This window comes from Mytilus californianus, unplaced genomic scaffold (genome assembly GCF_021869535.1).
Source record: "Mytilus californianus isolate M0D057914Y unplaced genomic scaffold, xbMytCali1.0.p SCAF_3, whole genome shotgun sequence".
Taxonomy (NCBI): domain Eukaryota; kingdom Metazoa; phylum Mollusca; class Bivalvia; order Mytilida; family Mytilidae; genus Mytilus; species Mytilus californianus.
This window is the reverse complement of record NW_026262679.1, coordinates 70991075-71012300: the sequence shown is the minus strand read 5'-3', so window position 1 is coordinate 71012300 and position 21226 is coordinate 70991075. Positions and strand designations below refer to the sequence as shown.

General features: G+C 32.0%; 1 protein-coding gene across 1 annotated transcript in view; it reads right to left on the bottom strand.

Annotated features, from left to right (window-relative positions):
- The window catches only part of LOC127735006 (ras-like protein family member 12), a 40716-nt gene extending 22384 nt beyond the window's left edge, over positions 1–18332 (bottom strand). Inside the window, exon 1 of the mRNA XM_052245075.1 lies at positions 17815–18332. Coding sequence (XP_052101035.1) covers positions 17815–17902 — 88 coding nt within the window. The 5' untranslated portion in view covers positions 17903–18332. The remainder of the gene's footprint in view (positions 1–17814) is intronic.
- Positions 18333–21226: the final 2894 nt, after the last annotated feature.

The window sequence follows — 21226 nt, the reverse complement described above, 5'->3', positions numbered from 1 at the left end:
ATTTTGTAATCAACATTGGTAACACGCAGTGAAATTCATTTATTTAAAGCAAACACATTAATAACTTCGTTGGTTTTTTTTAATCTAGGGATCTGTACATAACACAATACAAATATCCAAGCTACCGAAGCTATCAACAAAAAGGAAGCATTAAAATAACCAAGCCCATCTTGTTCGGTGACAAATAGGCAAAAGTCGTCTAAATTTTGAGTTTAGTCATATGGCTAGATTTGTTCTTATATAAATTAGATTAAACATATATATATGTTTACTTTATTTTCCACATGGTCGTAAGAAATTCGTATTGTCATATTTCCCCCCAAAATCTCTTTTCCAAGTAGATGATTTTAGTAATTTTGTAATCCACATATTTCAAAATGTTTATTTAAACGTACATTCACTTAAAGAAGATTTTATTTTTGAATTGTCCATCTTTCATAATTGTAAGTTTAGATTTTCATTGGCAGTTTACAATTTCAAGTTGTATAAAAATATCGCAATTTTTCGTCAAAATATAGACATAAACTTTATTTGCTTGTCCATATGAGTACATATTTGAAACTAATTGTGTAATAAACGGTTTAAATTAAAATTAAAAGTTATAACTGTTTAACAGGGAACTTTATCATGTGGATGAGGATCTGTTCGCCATTCTTAAGCACCTGAGATCACTTCCGGTTTGTTTTTTGTGTTCGTGCTGCTGCAGTCTTTAGCTGTATAATTATTTTGTTGTTTTTGTACTTGTGTTATTCTATTCACCGTTTTTTTTTGCCATGGCGTTGTCAGTTTGTTTTCGTTGGTTTTGTATTTTTTTTTGTATTTTCGATAGATTATGTCAAAGAAAAAGGTCTTCTTATATAAAAGCAAAATCACCGACGGAAATTTCGGCTGAAACTTTCGCACTGATTCGTCCAGTCAATTGAATGCTTGCGGTATTAAACTACACTGTTTTAAGGGTGATCTCTTTCTTAAGACTTTTATTACAATTTACAAACAAAAACCATAATTCACCGTTAGATTTTATAGAACTTACTCTAGCTGGATGTTTTTCTATCTCAAATAGTTTACATGTATTTGCGCAAGGTGTCATTGAAAGTATCTACAGTGTAAATGAACGGCCGGAAGCATATAATTCTGCACACTATCCATGTCGATAGACAGCTTAGATGTTATCACTATTACAGACAGAACTGGTGGAGAGTTGATTTATTGGCATTCATAGCACATTTCCTTATTTTCATATTAAAGTCTTTTACACGGACGTTTTAATTCTTTGTTTCCTTTTACTTTTTTATACCTGAAAAAAACCCCAGATGATCTGTGGTTTTAAACACGACTCTATGAACTTGAAAATAAGCTATGTAACTATTGGTCATCAGTTAATGCTTGACTTAAGCAAGTGCAATTACATGATATGACTCCTAACCGGAATGTAACATGAAAAAATGTAACATAAACAAATTTCATATTGACAAACTGTGATATTGATGAACTCTTCGAGTTGCTTGAAAGCTTGTCGCAACATTGTTTGATCAAAAGGTGATCTAAACAGCATAAACTCTTGCCTTAAATATATTGCGTTTACAACTTGCTACAAACTTAAGGCACGTCTGGCCAAGCCACTAACTGATGTCACGTTGAGACACCACTTGCTTGAAACATTTTTTTTCTCAAACCACATCCTAGATCTCCGCTAGAATTTTGATGGATTAAAGCCATTATTATTCGAAGTTCCAATGTTTTGTATGTCACTAGAAAAGAGAGTGTGTTGGATTGGGGTAGAAAAGTTGCCTTGCAACAGGAGACCTTCTACCAGTGTGTTGTTGCAAGGGTTCTTAAATGTGCAGAGACCAAAGCGAGCTCCCGTACACGAGGCATCGGATTTAACGTCCTCATTCCTCTGCTAATTTAGTCTCCTTAGTGTATGTAAATCACTGTACAAAACAATTATAGTTTTTGGCATACAATCTTTTTGATAGTTAATCGGGACAGTTTTTTTTATACCATATTAAACTGAATTATTGATGAATGGAAGTAGCAAATTGCAAATTCCATACATTAAACAATGCCTTTCCCAATATAAGTTTGACCAAAGAATTAGTAAAAATGACATAATTGCAGCATGTAACAAATTTTTTGGTTGCTGATATTTACTTTTCGTGCAAGACATCTGGCATTCTGTAAATATCCGAGCCGCATACATTTGAACACTTTAATCTTGTGTTTACCTATCATTCAATGTTTATATCAAAGGTCAGATGATGAGGAATCTGCTTAGTTTAATCTTATCACATACAACTGTTCTTGTTATATAAAGTGCACTTAGTAGTTCCTACATTATGGTTGTTTTTATTTTGAATGGTTGCTTGACAGCACAGCAAATGTCATGAAAAATATTCAGATTCACTCAATAGTAATACATGGCTACCGCTCCAATTTCCGTGCTTTTCAAATATATTTCAGCTCTGTAAAGCCTTTGCATGGTGACTCTTTTTACTTACACGTATCAACCATTACTAGCAATTATTTAATCGTCTTAAATATGGTTGCACAGTTCTGAAAATGCAAGCCAAAAATGAAATAAATAAACCACCGCGTAATTTAAACCACAATACAATTCACAAAAATGAATGTTGCCACAGCAATAAAAATGCAGACGTTTGATTGAATGATTGGTATTTGCTTTACGTTGCTTCAGCACAAAACGAAATATTTTATGTTATGTGCGATAAAACTACAACTGGAGTGTATAGGAGATAAAATCATACAAAAATTCCTGCAACAAAGTCTCTGATAATTACTTTCATAACAATTTCTCTCGATATAACATATTGTCATTAATTTCAAACATGATAATATGACTCTTAAAAAGATATTACAATTTTATGCAACGAATAAATTGGTCGTTGTTACATCATACAAGAGAACTGCGTTAACTGCTTACATGATATTCTTTTAAAAATGAGGTGATGTGGTATGATTACCAATGAGACAACTATCCACCAGAGTTAAAATATGACGTGGTAGTAAGCAATTTTAGGCCACCTTAGGACCTTCAACGATGAGAAAATCCCATACCGTATAGTCACCTATAAGAGGCCCCAACATGAAAAATGTGAAACAATTCTATGTTGGTTCTAGATTGAAAAAGAAATGTGGTAGGACAGATTACGGTAACCAAAAACGATACATATACAGCAAAAAACAAAACAAACAAGATACATATACAGCAATAAACAAAACAACAACGATACACATACTACAGCAATAATTAGAACGAAAACGATACACATACATCAATAAACAAAACAAAACCCATACACACACACACACCAATAAACAAAACAAAAACGATCCACATACATCAATAAATAAAACAAAAACAACCATCCAAACAAAATATATCACTAAAAACAAATCAAATTGCCGGATTCATACTAATATAATTTATATGATCATATTGGCCAATCATGATATTGGTAGATTTGCAGGTTGCATACTGCATCCATGTATAATGCACAATGATCAGTATTCATGTCTGCAGGGAAAGATTTTGTTTGAAATTTAAGGGGGGAATCTTCGATTATTTTGAAAGCAATCAATCCACTTTTGGTAAGAGAAAAAAGTCAACAAAAACATTTTTAAACAGATGTTTTATTTGACTAGTTATGGTATATTGTCTCGTAATACTTGCCGACAATTGAAATACCAAGGCTCTTCTAACCAGATATTCCTTATAATGAGCTCGAGATTGCTTTATTAATTTGTTTTTTTTTATTCTTTTTTAATTAATCACAAGAAATGTCCTGAAAATCATGTTATTCTCTAGAAGTCTTTTTGTTGGGTTTCTATCTTATTGACATATTCACCACATCTTCTTGCATTCATATCCAATAAAGGGTAACTCCCTCAGATGCCGATGTTTAACAGCCATTCAACTATGTGTTTTTTCAGATAGTTTTATAAGTTTGTGAATGAAGTGACTTCAGTTGTAGTACATGTTTCCATGCATGTCACGTTTCCTCGCTGCACCTGTTTACATGATGTCTGTAGCAGCATGATTGAAAGACTTAAAGGGTGAACTTAAAATAAATAAAACTGGTGCCTTCGGTAAAATAATGAACGTGAGTTAAAGAAGAGATTTTATGATCAACATCACAGGTTTCGTGCTATTTGATAGAAGCTGATCAAATTATTGATCTTATCTTTTGCGGATGTTTTATCGCAAAAAAATATAATTGATGACTTAGAAATATCATCCAAGTATTTCAAATATCACCTGGTGATGTCTCTTCAAAAGATTCTTTTAAAAGTAAAATGATAAATGTTGACTGCATCTTAACAATAAAATACTTAACAAGATAGTGAAGATATCAATGTCATAGCAAACACAAAATACGTGACAGTTAACCAGTAACCTATCTAAAATATGTTTAGTTATGTTAGAATTTATAATACTACTTCTAATTTCAACTGTTTCAATTGCAATTAAAAAAAATCCAATTCATAGTTTTTATTTGACCGAACTGTTCAAACGAAAAGAAAAGCTTATTTCATCGAGAACACTAGATAATGTCTATTCATGTCCACTTAAATTTAGGATACGATGACCAAATTTCACTTATACAATACTATGTAACGGATTTGTTGAAATGTCATGATTGAATATACCACCATGAGTTAATTAATTTTCAAATGACGGGCATAGTCACTAAAATGACCAAAACATTTGTTGTATTATATACTAGGGAATTGTAAAGGCGAAAACCACTCAAGTTTAAACTATCATTCATAGTCACTAAAATGTAGTGAAACTGAAGAACTGTGTAACAAGGAAATAGCTTTGATTTAATAGTTATTAAACTATAATTTAGGTACTAGGATTGAAGCAGTCACTTCATTGTCTTAAAAAATATTTTGGAAGTCTGAAGCAATGTTTGTTAATCAGAAAAAGGTGATTTTCATATACACTTTATCCGTTGACATCTTTTAATTGTATTGTAGTATTGATTTTAATATGTGTTCGCTATTGGAATTTTGAAATAAGACATCTTTTAATTTCTTTACAAACATATTGTTCGACTAAAAAGCTCAAAACGAATCAAAGGAAAAACCTACTCGGTTTTTTAACAATGAAATATACATTGAGGCACAGCAGAATGTCATTGTTTCAATTTAATGTGAACACCTTTGAGGTTCATTATAGTCAGTACTCTGGCTCAAATATACTTAATGACATATATTTTGATATATATCGGGGCTTTTTAACTATGAAACTGATGGTCAAGCTTCTTAAGGTAAAATCAATTGAAACCGATTAAGGCTGTTCATTTCAGATCATGTTGAGTTTTTCTCCTAATTTTGATTCCCTTTTCGAGTTTTTGGGAGGAGGAGGTTCTAAACTTTCAGCTTTAGTAAAAAAAAAATCCACGAAAGACGAATAATGAATAACATCTGACAACCTGTCAAGACAAATACGAATTGAGCTGACAGTATTTATAAAATGAATTACTTGAAAGATATAATACACCTGTCTAAATCTATAATCATTGATACGAAGAAAGATGTTTTAACAGATCAGCAATTGGTTAGAGATATGTTATAGTGATTGACGCAAAGCAGGATGTGCTAATAAACTATTGTTGCTGGAGTAACATCTGTTGTTGCAGTCAAACTATTCACAATAGAAATCATAATCAAGAAATTCATGCCACAGGTAAAAAGGGCAAAGACGATTTTTATATGTGTAAGTGATCATAATTTGGAAATTGAATTAGGACGTTATAAAAAAATTCAAAGAGAACACAGACTGTGCAAAGTTTGTAAAATTTTAGATGATGAGGAACACGTTTTCCTTCATTGCCAAATTAACAGTAATGTAAGACATTCCCTTATAAATGCAATTAAAACCCATTATCCTAATTTTAACCAGCTTGACTCAAACTCTAAACTTAAAACTATTCTAGATCCCAATAAAGATATTTTGTCTAGTGTTGTAGACTATATAAAGCAATCTATGAAATTGCGAAAATAAGGTCCATATTGGTCAATTATTATATATATATATATATATATATATATATATATATATTATTAATATCAACTTGACTTGTTTAAAACATTTATCATGTATTATGTTTCTTGTCACTTGTGTATACAATGTACTATGTTTGCATTTTAACCCGCCAGGGTTTCATGTTTTGCAATAAAGTTATTATATTAAATTGATTGTATAAAATATATTTGTTACACATAACTGAGTCATACACCCAACGACATTGATCGTCTGTACGATTTACATTATATATAATAAGCAATGTCCATCAAATTCCACTCGTCGGTGCTAATATCAAAAGGTCATATTGTGATAATGTGATGCAATTTAAAAGTCCCTCTCGTTTTTTTAATCCGACCAATAATCATTTGTTTACCTTTGACAAATGTTGATACTTTTTCAAGATCCTAAATATATATCTGTTATTATTTTATTTTAGCTTCGGTAGCTTACAATTTTATTGTATTACTTTTCCCTTGATATTCAAAATTGTTGCTGCTGGAAATACAAATATAACGGCAGTATGACTATGCCAGATAAAATATCATTTGTCCAGGTAAAATACATAGACATGGGCCGGAGTGAAAACTGTCGGAATCGCAACATTTTAAAACATATTGCTAACAGTTGTGTCGACATCGTTAGTATATCACCTGATTTAGTATGCATCAACCGGCATGCGATTTCATATTCAGTATAGCAAGAGTAAATTGATTTAGTATGCATCAACCGGCATGCGATTTCATATTCAGTATAGCAAGAGTAACTAAATCGATTTTAACATCAAACGATTATATTGAATTCCATACACCCAGAAAAAAATTCCAACGCAAACAAAAAACAAATAAAAAGCTTAAATTCGACATGTTTTGTTTTCAATTACCACAATTGGTTCTATGCCACTGATGGTGGGTGGACTATTGATTAGAATGACTAATTGTTTGAATAATTAGTGTTTGCTTAATGTTCAGTGGCAAATATTTCATGCGTATGGAGGACGAGAACAAATTAACAATAAATCAATATGTATGTTCTGCAGTGTGGGTCGACTGGGATGACAATGGAAGATTTTCGACTGTCACTGGAAGCAGAGAGTATCTTGGATAGGATAAAAAATGTGCCTTGCAACAACCACATACGGTTCCCTTGAAGAGATGTTGCAACAGATTTTTAACATGCAGATAGCGTTGCACTTGTCCTACACGTGACATACCCCTTTTAGCATTAGTTTGACTGCCTGACGGGAGAAATAAACCTTTTATGTTCATTGTAGTCAGTACTCCGGCTCTAATATATTTTATGACACATATTTTGATATGAGAGCCTTTTTTTTAATATAAACTGATGATATAGCTTCTTTAAGTAAAATTAATCTTAGACGATTTAGGCGTTTCATTGTAGATTCTTTTGAGTTTTTCCTCTTTGATTTGATTCCTTTTTGAGGTTTTGGGAAGGGGGTTATAAAATGTATGATAGGTTGTTTCAAACAAAAACAAACTCTACAGTTAATACATAAGACCCATTTGAGAGGGGGTGGACAGGGGGGTACCCTTCTCCCACCTCCCGCCCCCTATCTCCCACCTGCCACTTTTAGAATCTTTTTTTCTCTCCCATCTATTTTTTGTCTCCCACCTCCCACCTCCCGCCCCCCTTCCTTCTGCTCCCCCTTCTCCCACCTCCCATCTCCCTCAAAAGCTGTCCACCCCTCATTTGAAGTTCTTAACTTTCATAGTATTTTGCAATATGTTATAAACATTTCTAAAGTCGATAAATTTTTACATTGTCCAATCAAGTTGAAACAGAAAACAGCTGAATTTGTTCTACAAGAACGCAACAAACTAAGGACCAAATGATAAAAAAACCAATCTGATTAAAATTCAGATCTTTTATAAATCGCGTTATATAAGGATAATGAAATCAGAGGTCTATATTCCCTTGCAATATATCGCCTTTGTATGTGCGTCCTCAAATAGTTATTGCAATGGCTCTTTTAAGTGCAATTAGCCTTGTATTCTCCCAACACGAGGCACCACTATTCCACCACTATTATGTATAATGTATGTCGAATTAAATCAGGTCTCACCTCGGAATACATATGTAACATAATCAAAATAGATAATTAGAGTACAAGAAATTAACTATCCACAAGAGAAAATCCTTTCTTGAATAGTATTTAAGAAAAACTAGAATTACTAACGAACAAATGTTCTTTGAGAAAAAAAAATCACAGTATCATGGTAGGTATAGTGTCCAATCAAGTTGAAACAGAAAACAGCTGAATTTGTTCTACAAGAACGCAACAAACTAAGGACCAAATGATAAAAAAACCAATCTGATTAAAATTCAGATCTTTTATAAATCGCGTTATATAAGGATAATGAAATCAGAGGTCTATATTTAAATTGGATTGAAAAAACCTTCAATAATAATGGAAGGATAATTTTAGTCTTTACGTGAAGCTAGTGTTCTCCATTTTAGTTTTTTAATTTACATAAATGAATGATTGTGTTTGCTTAATATTCAGTGGCAAATATTACATGAATGTTCAGGACGAGAACAAATTAAACAATGAATCAGGTAGGTATGTTCATAAGGGTTGAACGATCGGGATGAAAGGCAACTGAAGACTAAATCACTTGAAAAGGTCGTTATGTTTGGTAGGGTAGATACTTTCCCTTGCAATATATCGCCTTTGTATGTGCGTCCTCAAATAGTTATTGCAATGGCTCTTTTAAGTGCAATTAGCCTTGTATTCTCCCAACACGAGGCACCACTATTCCACCACTATTATGTATAATGTATGTCGAATTAAATCAGGTCTCACCTCGGAATACATATGTAACATAATCAAAATAGATAATTAGAGTACAAGAAATTAACTATCCACAAGAGAAAATCCTTTCTTGAATAGTATTTAAGAAAAACTAGAATTACTAACGAACAAATGTTCTTTGAGAAAAAAAAATCACAGTATCATGGTAGGTATAGTGTCCGGCGGAGATCGTGTTTTTTCGAGTGAACTAGTCCACTTTTTTCGAGTGTAGATCAGGTTTTTTCGAGTGATATTACATGCGATCAGATCAATTTACTGCTATTTCGCGTATATAATAGTTTTATTCATGACTGTTCATCTTATTCTGAATAATAAATATGTTTTGAGCACAAACGACGCACAATTTCCTTGTAGTTCACTAACATTTCAAGGTTTTACATTGTCCGTGTTTTTTCGAGAGCAACATTTAAAACGTCCGGGTTTTTCAAAGAAAATGTGAAGAAGAAGGAATGCATTCTTGGGCTTAAAAACTAACTTTTCTAGTTTGCAACTGTAATTTAGAGAAGGGCAATATTACTGTTAGTTCAGAAATAATTGCGTTGATTTATCATTGCGATTTTTGAAAAATGGACAAAAATACGAGATTAATTATTGCGATTTCAAGAAAATCTGCGTAAAGAAATATGTATCAGATATCATAATGCGAGTTATTATTCTTGAGAATCTCTATTAGTCGCATTATTCGCAGTAATCAAAATCTCGCAATAATTTCTGAACTTTTACAGTATATATTCCTAATAAGTAACAAAACATATTACTATGTTGATCAAATTTAACCCTTTTCAATTTAATGATAATTTTTTGTTCTGAAATTAATTTATAATAACCTTGCAGTATTAAGATATATTAGAAACTATCGGATTCTTTGTAAAACTGTCTTTAGAATCGAGAACAAGGGACTCATAATCTTTTCAATATCATTTCTTGCTACAATATTTTTTACAGTGAATAATAGTTTTATGATTTATATATATTACTGTGGAGAAACCTGGATTTTTAAAACTTGGGTTAAGAAAACAAAGGGACAAAAGTTATAAATTCTGTAAAAAAGTTATAAATTCTGTAAAATGTAATATACCACTAATATTCTTCTAAGAGAGGCCTAGGACCAGCCCCCCCCCCCCACAAAAAAAATACAACAAAAAAACCCCACTTAATCCGCCCCTGTACTATTCCCTATATGACAAAAACATTTGAATTGAATGGAATATATAACAAACAATGAAATAAATAATCTATTAGCTTTAATATGATCCTTTTCATATAATAATAAGAAAAATGTGTATACATTAGAGTACACCTCGTGTATTTAATTCATATCTTTCGCAGATTTCCGTAAAATACATTGGTAATTGTAATGTCTAGATTGAGATTCGTATTTTTCACTTTTTAAAGCACTGCTAACTGATGGAGAGGAAGCTATCATGGTGTTTTATTGCTGTGTGACCAAGTATAACATGCGCTTGATCATACTCCTCGTCACAGTAGTAGCATTTGAAAATTGTTCTTAATTGTTTCCCATTCATAGAACGACAAAACAAATTATTATCAAGACAAATAGTAAATGAAACATCTAGGATGCATTTTCTGTTAAAATAAATGGAGAATGTGTCTATGGGACACAGATGCCCCCGCTTGTAAATAAGTCAACTTCAACATACAGACGCAGGATTCAAGACCGTTTTGTGATTATAAGCATTGTGTATAAGTTTCATAACATTTGGTTGAGGCAAACTAAAGTTAGAGAACGGAAACGACAGATTTAGCAATTTTCCATTTATAAAGAGACATAACTCAAGAACGGTACTGAAAAGTGACGACACCTAATTTCAAACTTGATCTGTGTTTTGTGGTAATAATCATTGTGTATATGTTTTATAACATTTGGTTGAGGCAAACTAAAGTTAGAGAACGGAAACGAAATATTCAGCAATTTTTATGTTTATAAAGGGCATAACTCATGAACGGTAAAAGTGACGCCATCTAATTTAGAATTTGATCTGTGTTTTGTGGTAACAAGCATTGTATATAAGTTTTATAACATTTGGTTGAGGCAAACTAAAGTTAGAGAACGGAAACGAAAAATTCAGCAATTTTCTATGTTTATAAAAGGGCATAACTCATGAACGGTAAAAGTGACGCCACCCAATTTCGAACTTGATCTGTGTTTGTGATAATTAGCATTGTGTATAAGTTTCGTAACATTTGGTTGAGGCAAACTAAAGTTAGAGAGCGGAAACCAATTTTGGGGACGAACGGACGGGACAAGGGTAACACATAATGTCCCCTCCGCTACGGCGGGGGCATAAAAATACACATATCCGCTTAACACACACAATGTACGTACATCTCAATCCAATATTGTACTGCTTGATACTTTAGTCTGGATAACATGATTTATATAAAAAAAAACACGGACTGCTCTCGAAAAAACATAAACATATAAAAATGAATTTATTCTAAAAATGTACATCTCAATGCAATAAAACAAGAATTTTTATAAATTTTCTGTATATCTATGGATATATAGATTCCAAATATAAATTTCCTTTGACATTTGCATTGGTACTACGGTAGTATAAAAATAGCTTTATTCCATATTTTCGAATAAAAGCATTGTAAAGCTAAATCAAATTTTAGAACACAAAATAATGATGGGGTGATGACTTCTTTTTATCACCAATACTAACTTACCTTGTATGATCTTGTATATTAAGTTTAAGCATCCATTTCACGTCTTACACAAAAAGAAGTCTGTTTGTTTACTTTTTTATCATATTCACTAGAAAAAACGTGGTCACACTCGAAAAATACACGATCCCAGCCGAACACTATACCTACTGTGTACGACAAAAAACAAGATAGACACGAGTATTCTATAAAATAATTTTCAAGATATTAAAAATTTAGAAAATATTATGTAAAATGCGGATGAGTGAAAATTTGTAAGACATATTGATTAATTGATTGTTGTTTCCATTAGTCCAGTGGCAAATTATTTCATCCGTGTTCATGTAGAGACCAAATTAACAATCATGAATTGTTCATTCATAATGATTTATCCTACCATATGTGGCACGGGGAATGGGAATTAACGTTTTCATTCCGATCGGACGTTACTGCGTATTTATACATCCCGTACAACCAATCGTATGCCCCACTTTAGCATATAGGTTTTACTGCTGGATCGGGAGAAAGTCAGGGAAGACCATATTTCTATACACTAGTCAACCCTTGTGGTATCCTAGATATATCTTGAGAGGGATAGAGACAAATGAAATCAAAGAAAAAAATGATTTGTTTTAACATTACAGTATGGACGAGTTTGAATATGAAACTCATTTATTCCTATAGCATGCTTTAAAAAAAACCTTTGTTTAAGGAATTTTTGATTTTATGAGTATATACATTTGTGTATTTTTTTTCAAATTTAATGCCATCACCACTGGGAGTATATAAGTTAAGAAAGAAAGAAAGAAAAAAAATGATAATGCATCTCTCCACAAATAAATTGCCTTTACGCAACAGATAATTTGAAAGGAGTTTATTTACATGCTTTCGACAGAAACCTGATGGAAACGCTTAAAGTATTTACTTGAATATAATAAAAACATGTGTATGAATAATAAAGTTAATATAATTACATAATTTCACTCTCAGAAAGTATACTAAAGTGAAATCCGATATCACAGGTTTTCAAGTTGTCAAAAGTTAATAAATTAAAAAGATTGTTACACCTGTCTAATTTCATGTTATAAAAATACATAATTACAGAAATATGTGTATATTGTAAACAAAATATTAGCATATCGAAAAACAAAGCATATGAATGGTGCCTTACCATTTTACTAAACCTGATTTGAAGCATCTAATTACAGCTGTTGTATAACGTAAAATATAACATGCTAGGGTAAAACGTGTTCTCTACTTGTTAACCTGAGAGAAAATATTAAAGCATGTCTTGCAAATTTCATCCTAATCAAAATTAAAAGAATTGGCAAACAAGTTCCCTGCAAAAGAGCTATAATGCATAAGATTTTCAAACTAAAATTCCTAGAAACCAAAGTTAAGAACGTACAACGTAGACATCATCCTTGTGCCAGCTCTGATTTTTACTGTGAATTTCAAAACGGTTAGTACATCAGTTAATCTAATATAATTGAATCATGATAGTATATATAACCCCGTACGTACGTCCAAAAGAAAATTGTGGGGTTTTTTTAAATGTCAATCACGCTCTGATCAAATTTATTGTCATCAAACTATACAGTTTGTGATATAAATAATTAACACAATTTTGTATCAATTCTGTATTACACGAGTATTTGTCGTTGTGAAGCTCCGCATTTTTGCAGTCTTGATTCATGTGGTATTAAAAAGGTCATGATAAATAAATCTGAACTAAGCGATAATATTTCTAAATTCGAAATTAGGGATCGAAAGATATGACTTCTGTTTTCAACCTTTATAATCAATCTTTGAACCCTTTCAGATTACTCTTATATCTATATATAATATAAGAAATAATATGTTTTACACATTTAACTGAGACACTGCAGTTTTAAGTTTGGGGAACTCCCAACGATGAGGATCAGAGTAAGAAATTATCCCCACCCATTCATCTGTGTACCACAAGAATACTCTTGTTCTCAATCCAAGGATCTTCGATGATCATAACAAAATGAAATGATCTCTACAACGACCCCATGTCTGTTTTCCTCGTCTTGTCTTCTTGGAAACGAACCAATCTGTAGTCGTGTTATTCAAGCATAGCGTATAACGGGGAGGTAATGTACTGTACATGTTAATTTTTCTCCACTTATAATACTAATTAAGAAACGTAGAGCTATCTCCTCTCCCTATTATTTGCTTTATTAAAGACTAGAGAAAACCATAGGGGTTTAAATTATTACAGACAAATAAACAGCTATTTCTAAGATAAACAGTTCGTGTCAATATAAAACATTTCCTGGCACTGTTTAATGAACTTCATGAAGAAAATTTATTTGGATAAACTAGTACCGTTCTCTGGTTTTCTGACCGTTCTTCAGTCAAAACACTATCATAAAAGTACATTTACTTCTTTAAAATTGTTCACAAAAAAATTTACACGTTCAATGAAAAACCCCTGAATATATCCTCCCCCCCCCCCCCCCCCCGATATCTCATTTTCTTTATATCAAATATGAAAACAATATAAGAATATGAATTGTGCTAGTAATAGTCGGGATAACTGTCTGAGGAAAGCTAAAATGAAATTATAGACAGTTATACTTATCATCCTTATCTTCCAAGATGCACGAAATGTCTTTCTATATTAACCTTCAGGTACATTCTACTAAAGAAGCTATATGCATAAAATATTTTGAACATCAACCAAAAAGGACATAAAAAGAAAAAAAAAACAAAAGACAGTCCTTTGTCAACTTTGCACAATGGATTTACCACCGTAGTTTAGCAATTACAAAAAAAAACATGTACTACAATTACAAGAACATTGGTGACTGGTCGCATAAACGTACGAAAGCAAGACAAATTTCCTGGAATAAACTTCAATAGATACTCCCAAGTATTAACGCTGGAGGGACTCAAAACAAAAGGGAAATTAAAACAGCCAATTTTTACCTGAGGGTTTTAAGATCTTTCAATACTATCAAGCTCGTGCAAGATATATAAAGATGTGAAGGAAATGTGGACTAGTCTGTATCTAGCATGCTACAAGGAGGAAAATGCGCAAATATTGATGCAATAACCCTATATCATATAATATTATACTACACTTGATTAGCATAGGGTTTTCTTCGTTTCATATAATATTTTCATTGTCTGACTCTCAGTGTCGATTAACCCTCCTCCCTTATTTATATCTAATTAATGCCAAAGTTTCTTGCTATGTTACACCTATACACAACATTACAAGAATAATGAACGTCAGATGTAATTTGTCAAATCAGATAATACTGAAGTATAACACACATAAATACAAACATTATTAGATTAGAATATTGATGATCGTGTTTTACACGTCATATAAACATAAGTATTTATTATTAGTACTTATACCGCATCTACCTCACTGTAAGTTTCGTTTCCTAGTAGAAACAGTATGTTAAACGGTAAAAATTTGTATTTCAATTTTTTTTTATATAAATGCATTGTTCCAGTATCAAATATCTCATGCATTTTAAGAAAGGGATCCTTCAAAAGAGTTGTTGCAATGGTTATACTGCCTGTAACCGACTACGGCAGAAAGTGATTTTCCCCCGATTACAGTACTGATTTTCCCCGATTGATTACTGATTTTTCCCCGATTTTCCTATGTAGAGAACATCAAAAGGGTAATTATATCTGAATTAATGAAAATCTGTGTCAATAATTATGCAACCTTCCTTTTCATTCATACATTTCTATCATTGACCTCCCATGGGCAATATGGATTTTAATGACCAATCCTAAAAATAGAAACTTTTCCGAAGCAAGGAAGTCATGGGAAGTGATTTTCTTATATTATTCAAATATCTAAATGTTATTTCTCTAATTATAGAATACTTATTCAAATGTGCAAATTAAGTAAGCTTAGAGCTGGAAGTACTTTTTTTAAGGAGATTAGGAAAGTACTAAAAAAAATATGATTTCAATTTCTGATGCAGTGTACTGATTGTCCACTATCAGTGTACAGATTGTCCCAGAGAAGATGAAGTTAATTACAGATTTTCCCCGATTTTCTCTTATAGTATCATAAGGAAAAAGGTTCATTCTAAGTTTTATTTTTAACTGTTACTTGCAAAAAAATATCAACATAGCTTTGATAGCTTTCTAAAAATGTCATCTTTGAAGAAATAGTAGCTCACCATCAGAAGACACATCCAACTGAAAAACTTGTCATTTGGAGAAGACTTGAAGAGGGTGGTGAAAGCTAACATACCATGCATTCATTCCAGAACTTCTTGACAGAAAAGGAAAAACTTTTATTAAAATACAAGATGAAAAAATTATAATTTGTAACTTATCAACAAATACACCACAAAAGATTATCAAAAAAGGCAAATCATCACAATCTCTAACCATTTCAGACAATTTATCAAATTCACCAAACTATGAATCCAGAAATATACAAACAGTAAGTTATGAACCCCAAGCAAGAAGAAACCTGTTTAAAGTTTCTGAACCAACCAATGAAATATCAATGAACAAAAAATCTCTAATTCAATTTTATATATAAAATTTTAGAATTACAGGTTTGCAGGAAAATTATTCATATATTCCACTATTTTTATTTATACACATGCCTAAGTGTATGAAGATCCACATATTAGCTTTATTTTTGAAGGATTAGCTTTTTCAAAATCGGGGACAATCTGTATAGGTATCAGGGAAAATTTGTAATCAACACAAGCTGATCGGGGACAATCTGTACACCAAAGCTCAAGTTTAATTGCTAGTTTTTTTCCCATTTAAATGCTTATTTTGTCCAAATTTCTACTTGCATTTTTCAGATTATTATATTTGAACAAAATTTCATGAAAAAAAATCTAATTTATATTCCCAGTTTTCTAAAAGCAGACTAAAACAGATTTTTTTTTTACTCAAATCAGCTACAACAACATCAAAACAAAGAATAAGGAAGGTCATGATGTAACTTCAAAGCAATCCCACCTCAGGATATCACTTACTAATGACTGCTGACCAGACAGAATAAATGATCTTTAACCAATTGATTAGTTCAAGCTACTTAAATTGAATAACAAAACTATAGTGTAAAATTTATCATGAAAAATCAGTACAAAGTCGAGGAAAATCAGTACTATAATCGGGGGAAAATCACTTTCTGCCGTACTCGGTTACAGGCAGTGAGGGTTAATAAAAGAAAGCGTGGTTCATTTCCTATACGAGGCGTCTGATTTAACATCCCCGTTCTGGGCGTGACAGCGAATTTATACACATCATGCAAACTTAAACGGACGCCCCTCTTTAGCAAAGGTTTAACTGCTGGACGGGTCCAGGTGAACATATTTCTTTACCCTAACCAACTCTTGAGGTCTTTTCATGAAAATGTTAAAATCACCACTGCTGTAATAGCATTGACGTATTGTATGTAAGAAACAAAATTTGTGCCGCTGTCGGCTACACATACACCACCATACATTGCAAATTTCATTAAGCTGCTATATTTGATTTGCCATGGTAAAACTTTGCAGTCCTCACAAACTGAGTATCGGTTTTGTCAACATGTCTAGTTGGGCACGAATAAGCGTTCGTCAATCTATCGAAGACAGCAACTCAACTGTAAAACAAACCTTAAAGTCTATATAGGTCTTCAGCAAAAGACGAGTCTAGAAAAGTTGCGAATAAATTGATAAGAGACTAATTAGAACCACAAAATGTAATTAAAACGTTTATATATAGCGAAGTACAACCACCCTTCAGGTTCCTGACATGGGACATGAACGCTTGGCGGGTAAAAATAGATTTTTGAAACCTCAATTGAAATTAAAGAGCATTGGACTATAATAATTGACATGACCGATCTAATAAACAACAAATACACGCAGTTATAAACAACACCTAATCTGCTTATATAAAACCATGCCGTCCTATGCATAATCTCATATAGGTGGGTGTACCTCAGAGTAGATTTCATCCATCAAAGTCAAAAACAATACACATGTACAGTACGACAATCCAAGAATGAATTTTGACACGTGTTCTTGTCATGACAAGATCACGAAAAAACGGAAATATTTATTTCAAGAAATCTTTTTTAAATCGTCTTGCCCATCCTTAAATATTTTCTTCGGACGGTTCCTAAAATTACAATGCTTTAATTTGTTTGCAGCTTCGTTTAATATTTAATTTATTTGTACGTTTTGCCATTTGTATTCTATTCTAACTTGTGAAGAAGTTATTAGTAAAAATATTCACTTACCAGATTTTCCAACTCCTATTTGTCCCAAAAGAACAATGTTGTAGTCCGGAATTTGACCATTCCGATGTCCAAATTTTTTACCACTCATTTTGGTCAGTGTTGTAATTTTTATTTCACTAAAACATCAATATGGATTCATTTCAGTCGCTTAAAATCTATTTAATCATCCCTTTTTCTCTGTAGCTTTTTACAGTATACTCAACACTTGGAAAAAAAGGCAGTTCCAATTAATAGCTCATCAACGATACACTTACGTAGTCAAGCAAAACCCTTTTAATCATTAATGATTAAAACAAAATCATAACCACATTGGTTTCACGAAATCGCAGTATTTGTTAAGAAATTACACCTACATTAGAAAAATATACATCACCGGAATTGTTGTGTTCACACAAACTCGGCATATGGAAGAAACATTAAGATGCTATAATGGATGAAAAATGATAGCTCACGTGTGATGAATTTATCAGGAAGTGCTTCTTATACTAATTACTAGAATGTGCACTTGCAGTAACAAGGGTTCAATTACACCTTATAGCATGTTTAAACTGACACTTAATACTGATTGGAAAACTTATTCTCTTGGCACTATAGTCAAAAATAATTACAGATTTCATGCCAAATCGGTTAATAAATTAAAATTCTTCCGTTAAAAACTGAGAAAAAAATATCAGTATCAAGACAATCTTTAGTAACATCAAATATTTATTCCTTTTGAAATGTGTTACTGGGAAATTCTGACGAACGTCCAAAAACTTTTAAACGACGAATTCTTAATATATATCATATCAATTAAATGATGGTTCTTATCAAAAGTTGTCGATCAACTTCGAAGAAAGGTAGGGTATACCTCCCCCAAACATCAATGAATATGAAAATGATTTGAAAAATAATCTTGATGCATGAAATTATCAGCTGTTCTTTATATGAACGATTCTCTCTACAGGTATAATTGTAGTTTTTTGTTGTTTTTTTTTGCTTCTGTCCTCTTGTAACATTAATATAACAAACAAAGAAAACAAAACAAAACATGCAAATAAATATACAAGTCGATAAAAGATCAAATACAAAATACAATTTTGTCTGAAAGCATTTGGTCAACAACAGACCACATGCAGCATAATCTCCAAGTCATGAGTGAACATACCGGAAATTCTGTAAGATTTCATATTCTCATTATATTATACTAACCAAAAATATGTCCAATTCTGTATTTGTAATAAAACAGAAGACGAATGGCATTTATCAAAACACCAGGGTAAAAAAGTTTTCAATTAAAGTTTGAACGTACCAAGATCAACCCTGTCTGGTGATATTGGGTTTTCAGTCTTGGTGTGTTCATAAATCGGAATAATATGATTTACAGACTAAAATATGGTCTTTTCCATAATGTCCGGTCATCATCTTTCGGCGTCTCGGACGATAACCGGGTCGATATTGAAAAGGCCATATTTTCATATGTACATAATGATAAAACAAATGTTGAGCTCTCTCAGTTCTTTTTGTTCTTTTTTCAGTTATTTCTGGTTCCTTATAAACTAAAAATGAAAATTCTCTATACTATTAATACGTAATATATCAACATTTAACATAATAATCTTTATTGTCATATAAACAAATTAAACATATTCGTGACAAAAACATACATATATATTTAACAATAGCAACTTACAAGAATTTTACTGAAAGATCTGATATCTTAATAATAAATGAAAATTTCAAAAACATATCTAGTGTTACCCTGTTCCAATGTGTGTTTTAACTGTGCTAATTTTATATCTTTCGTAAAAGTTCATTGGCTATAGAACTACGTCTTCAAGGATTTGATTTTTCAATGGCTGGAACGTTTTGTGCTTTTTGGCAGGAAATGAAAAAGCACGAACTGACCAGACGAGAAGGGCATATGAATACATATTACAATCTCTCCTTGTCCCTGATGTAATACGTACATATCTTTGATGTGCTTGTTTTGCTTACCAAAGTAGATACATGAAGCCGTAATACGAGGACCCGGCGTAGATGGACTAAATTGTTATTTTCTATGATGACCGGATTTAATCAAAATTTTTGTATTTGATACATGTAAGCTCCTGAAATATTTCAGGACCTCCATAATTCGAATTCAAGATTTCCATAAATCACTAAGGACCTCCTTAAATATTACAGGACCTTTATAATTCGACTTCGGGACCTCCATAATCGGATATCCTTAATATTTATGAAGCATAATCATATATTTTAGGACCTCCACAATTCAATTTAAGGACCTCCACAATTCAATTTAAGGACCTCCACAAATATTTATAGATTTGAACAAGTATTTCAGGACCTCTGCAAAGCGATTTAAGGATATCCTGAAATCAAATTATGGCGGTCCTGAATTATTTAAGGATATTCTGAAATGGAATTATGGAGGTCCTGAAATATTTCAAGAACTCTTAAATACAATAATTTGACTATTTAGATCCGCACCTCAAACTACTCTGGTCCTTTTTGGCCTAAGTGTTTCTCGTGTTATCAATATTCAGCTTTTTGAACTTAAAGCTTTTAGTATACCTAAAGAATTGTTACTTAAATATTTGATGACAGATGTGTGCATGTCAAATTAAGTTTCATACCATGCTGTCTCCACTTTGCAATACTGCATGCAGGATAATTGAAAACTTTCAATGAGTTGTCATGTTTGGTGGTCAAAGAAGACTATTTGGATAATGTGTCCAATGGACACAGATGATGCCCCCGTTTGCATATTACGTTATAAAGGGATATAACTCAAGAACGGAGGCATGTTTTATCACATGATTTTGCAGAACTGAGCATGCCTAGTTTTACAATTGTTGGTTGAACTGGGCATGCATTGTACAAATGTATTATAATTTTCATGTAAAGTAATGCAGCCTAGATCATCAAACAATTGTAAAACTGCTTTAATATTTATGTAATGTACAGTCTTTCTATGATTTGTTGAACTGGCCATGCATTGTTTTACAATTTTCATACGATCTGTTCAGCATGCACAATTTCCTGGAAATTGCACAAGTGAACACTACATACATATAAATTTAAATTATTGTAGCCTATTTCATCAAATAATTGTATAACTGTGAGCTTGAATTAAATCAGCCTTCCTCTGAGTATTGTGATGAGCGACTCTGTAGAGTCGTCCAAAGCAGCTGTCTGAACCTACACCTACAGTCAGTAAGTTTATCATGTGTAAATAGTTATATCTTTTAATATTAATAAATAAATAAAATAAAAATGTGCACTATGTAAAAATGTTAGAATAAATTTTGTTAATAATTATGAAATTGTTAAATTTCACTGTATATACGTCTCCACTAAGCCATGCGTAGTACAAGTGACATTAACTTCAACGTGTTGAAGGCGGCCATTACAAAGTAGAAGTAGAAGT